We start from the raw sequence: 4418 nt of genomic DNA on the forward strand, positions 1-4418 counted from the left end.
CCACTGAGTTATATCCCCAGCCTTGGGATGTTTAATCTTTTGGGTTGGCTTGTATCACAGTAGTTATTATAAATTCAATGTATAACATGATTTAAGAATCTTTACAAGAGCTATCTTTTTCTGAGACATTTCTGTTATCTGCAATAATTGTTTGTCCCAAAATAGAAAAAAACAAAATTGGGTAAGTTCTGAAAACACCCAGACTTTTTTTCTTTCAGTCTAACATTCTACATAAAAATTATTTGTTTATTTATTTAGAAGTTGTACAGAGGAGTTGCCATTAACAAAGTAGCTCATGGTGACAATCCATCTTGACCAGTGTCACCCCTTTCAACATTTTCACACACACACAATACCTTAATTCTTCCAGTTCTAGAAGTGGATGAAAAGTTTACCAATCTCACTTTGCCTAGAGACAACGCTTAGATTTAGTCATTTGCTCATACTTCTGTCCTAGCACTTCCAGGTGAGGTCTTCTTTGGGCTAAAAGGGTTAGTCATTATCATGACTGTTTTCCCTGTTGGTCCCTTGAAAGAAAACACTTTGGGGATGCCAAATTCTTGTCAAGTATTAAATAAAGCCTCCGCTTCAATGATCAGGAAAGGGGCCGTCGGGTAAACTGCAGTGATAATCTGTAAAAGGCCACAAATCACCAAGTGTGAAAATAAAGAAAACGGATCTCTTTTGTCTACTCAGCTCAGATACCAAAGGCGAAAGACACCGTTCCGTTCTCCCTGCACCGGCCAGTCTGTCCGTGTACTTCTCGGCGGGACACCAATAAAGTTATTACAAAGTGACCTTGAGCTTCTTCCTAGTGCACTCCATACTCCGCCTTCTCCATCCGGGTGCTGCGGCGCGGATAAGAGCCGGACCGCGCCTGCGCGCCCAGCCCCTCTGCTTCGACCTCTGCCGCCGCCGCTGCCGCCGCCATCTCCCTGGAAGGTAAGTGGAGGGCGCGGGAGTCGGGCCTGGCCTGGCCGGGGCGGAGCAGCGGCCTGTAGGGACCATTCATTCGGGTAGCGTGTCGCTGGGCACGGGGCCCAGGCTGACGGGGCTTGCACGGGAGCCCTTGGGGCCTGGACGGGAAGGACAAGCCCCTGGAGGGCACTTGACCTTAAGCCTCTTTACCTCCGCAGAGGGGAAGCGGGAGTGAGCCCACGTTGCCTGTCACCCACATCCAGCTGCCGCGCCGCCCGAGAACCGAAGATGTTCGCCTGCGCCAAGCTCGCCTGCACCCCCGCTCTGGTGCGTGACCCGGGCCGGGCCTCGGGACGGAGGGCCGGGCCTCCGGGCCAAGGCGTCCACGTTGTTGAATGGGCAGCCCGTGGGCGGGCGGGGCGTCCTGTCCTCTCCCGGCGCGGCTCCCACCCTCACCCTCAGCCCCGTGCCCTTTCCCTCCCTTCCTCTTGGTCCCGGGGCACCTCGGATAGCCCCTCTCCCCCTCTCGGTGACAGAGAGCAGCCGAGGCCTAGCTGTCAGGCCCCACTTGGGTAGGTCAAATCCTCCTCACTCCTGAACCGGAAGCGCCTCCTCCCGCACCTTATCTGTCAGAGTCTCGCACGGGTTGGGGGTCGAAGCAAAGATTGGGGTACTGGGTGAGGGAGGAGGCCGCTGAGGCCTAGTTTCATTGCAACCGTGCTCTCCGAGGCCTATCTGTAGGTCAAACTCGCTGCTGCAGAGGGAGGGACTTTAGCTCACCAGACGTGGGCGGGCAGGGGGGTAGCCCGAGACTTTCTCCCTGCCTCTGGGGTATTGTTTCCATGACCATTTTGGAAGGTTTATATCTGGAGGATTTGTCTTAGGAAATTAGATTTTGGTTCTGAAGGGATTTTCTGTGACCTTAGTGTAGTGGACACTCAAGGACAGAGAAGCCACACTGGACTATGTCCTTATGAGAGTATTTCACTTAAGATTCTTAAACAGATATAGAAATGCTTAAGCTCCTTTCTAAAATTTATGCTTAATGGGCTTAGAGGAATGTGTGAGAATTCCTGTTAACTGATGGGCCATTTTTAATGGAGTGCTCATACTGACATTCCTAATATACTTAATGATCCACAGTAAGGAAAGTATGTAGGGTGTCAGACAAACTGCATTGTGGCATTACAGTAATTAAGATGTCAAGAGCAATATTATATGAACTTTTGTTCAGAGTATTACAAATAGTTTATAAAGCACGTTTTGCAATTTCATTGGAATGAAGCTTTATTTAAATTGCCAAAGTTATTAAAAAATGACCAAGCATGATTAAAGTTAATACATAATAAGTCTCTGATCCATTTTTGCTGCTTGCTGTTTTAGAGCTCATGGTACAAGAAAGGTCCTTGGAGTCCTTTCTGTATTCTTAATACTCAGAATCTTTTTTATTAATAGATCCGAGCTGGATCCAGAATGGCATACAGACCAATTTCTGCATCGGTGTTAACTCGACCAGAGACTAGGACTGGAGAGGTAAGAACCCCATAATACTAGAAATTAGGTAACACTAAATGAGTACATTTACCACAGTTCTGACTAGAGATAGCAAGGGGAGTTGGGAGCTCATTAATGAATGGTTTCAGGGGAATTTTCTGCACTTGTTTATCAAATAAAAATATGTAGAGAATGACTCAATGAGAGAAGCTTCTATACCCAAAGATTTAGCTGCCTGAGGTAGGCCAAAAATAATTGTTCTCAGTATTTAAGTCTACACTTTTGAGTTGCTTGTATTTAAGATTAGAATAGCCAGTTATTGAAAGGCCTACTCTATTAAAAAGCATTTTTCTTCATTTTTATAGCAATTTTTATTGTGATTAAGTGATTACATAAATTTCACAGTATTGTGGGATTGTGATACTTAAAGTCACAAACACATTCTAACCTTCATGGGGCAAATTGTCTTTATTGTGGTCTATAAAGTTTATGAGTTCTATGAGCTTTGACAATACAGTTACTTCTTCCACATCAGATGATATGTACATTTCTTTCCTTTTGCTTAATGTCAGCTGTTCCCTCTTTCCTGCTCATTCCCTTACAAAATATGCATTCACACCTTCAGAATCAGTTATTCTAAACTGATTTTTTTAGTGTGTTAAGACAGTTACCTTTTCACACTTAGCTATGATACAGAGTAGTTATTTTGACAGTACAGTAATTAAAATACCTGTGATTACTGATTTAACCTTTACCTTTATTTTCATGTTCTCTAGGGCTCTACAGTATTTAATGGGGCCCAGAATGCTGTGTGCCAGATTAACTCAAGGGAATTTCAGACCAGTGCAATCAGCAGGGACATTGATACTGCTGCCAAATTTATTGGTGCAGGTGCTGCAACAGTAGGCGTTGCTGGTTCTGGTGCTGGTATTGGAACAGTCTTTGGCAGTCTTATAATTGGTTATGCCAGGTAATCAGTTCCTTAATAAATTAATAGTTGGAAATGGTGCTTATAATAATTAGAAACAGAATGCTAGCCGTTTTATATTAAGTGCCTACCGTGTCTTACATTATATTTTTGTATGTATTATCTCAATCAGAAATAAGAAGAATGTCAGCAGGTTATGATTGTAAACACCTGTAATCCTAGCTACCCAAAACATTTGACACAAGAGGATCACAAGTTTGAGGTCAGCCTAGAAGGAGGCAGGATGTCAAAGTGGATGTAAATGAATGTAATATAGATACATGTACATACAGATAGCTCCCCACCTTTTTACCATGTGGTTAGGATTGAGGAGAAAGGAATATGAGAGGTAAAAGCAAGAGATCTATGCAGATACTCTTGTAGTAGATGTCCCAGTTTACAAAGATCCTGTTAGTAATCTTTAACATTTACCAAAGAAGTTGAAATTATTTTAAAGTAACAGTTCTGTGTTATATCTTTTTTAGAAACCCTTCGCTGAAGCAGCAGCTGTTCTCATATGCTATCCTGGGATTTGCCTTGTCTGAAGCTATGGGTCTCTTTTGTTTGATGGTTGCTTTCTTGATCTTGTTTGCCATGTAACAGAAATTACTGCTTGAAATGTTGGCATTCATGACAATTACGGATGTAATTCTGTGTATCTTACTGTGACTCCCAAAACTGTAGTGTTGGTGTCATGGAAGTGTACGTTATTTCCAAAGTCATTTCATTAAAGATGAAAAGTTTAATTTTTTGCTGTGATTTGTACTTAACCTAAATTTGGATCATCACAAAGATGATTCATTAAGGTGCATGCTGTCCAATTCAGAGGACATTATAGCAGTTGCCCTAGAACCTAATGTAATTCTCATGACAATTATTTTTAAGGTTTTCTGCACTTCATTATATCTGGGGCTTTTGTTTAGTCATAGAGAAATGTTTTCATCCTGAAGAATATTTTCATTCTGTAAATATGATTAAAGATAGTTGCTCAAGATAATTTGAGTTTTTAAGAGTTAACATTAGAATATTTATAAATACC

General features: G+C 42.6%; 1 protein-coding gene across 1 annotated transcript; it reads left to right on the plus strand.

Moving 5' to 3' along the window:
- The first annotated feature begins 848 nt into the window (after positions 1-848).
- On the plus strand, positions 849-4125 carry Atp5mc3 (ATP synthase membrane subunit c locus 3). The gene is made up of 5 exons (XM_070020550.1): positions 849-942; positions 1137-1245; positions 2374-2451; positions 3189-3382; positions 3865-4125. The coding sequence occupies exons 2-5, from the start codon at positions 1207-1209 to the stop codon at positions 3977-3979; spliced, it is 426 nt and encodes a 141-aa protein (XP_069876651.1). The 5' UTR covers positions 849-942; positions 1137-1206; the 3' UTR covers positions 3980-4125.
- The last annotated feature ends 293 nt before the right edge of the window (positions 4126-4418 follow it).

The sequence above is a fragment of the Dipodomys merriami genome, unplaced genomic scaffold, assembly GCF_024711535.1.
Source record: "Dipodomys merriami isolate MVZ:Mamm:240054 unplaced genomic scaffold, mDipMer1.0.p SCAF_1, whole genome shotgun sequence".
NCBI classification, from domain to species: domain Eukaryota; kingdom Metazoa; phylum Chordata; class Mammalia; order Rodentia; family Heteromyidae; genus Dipodomys; species Dipodomys merriami.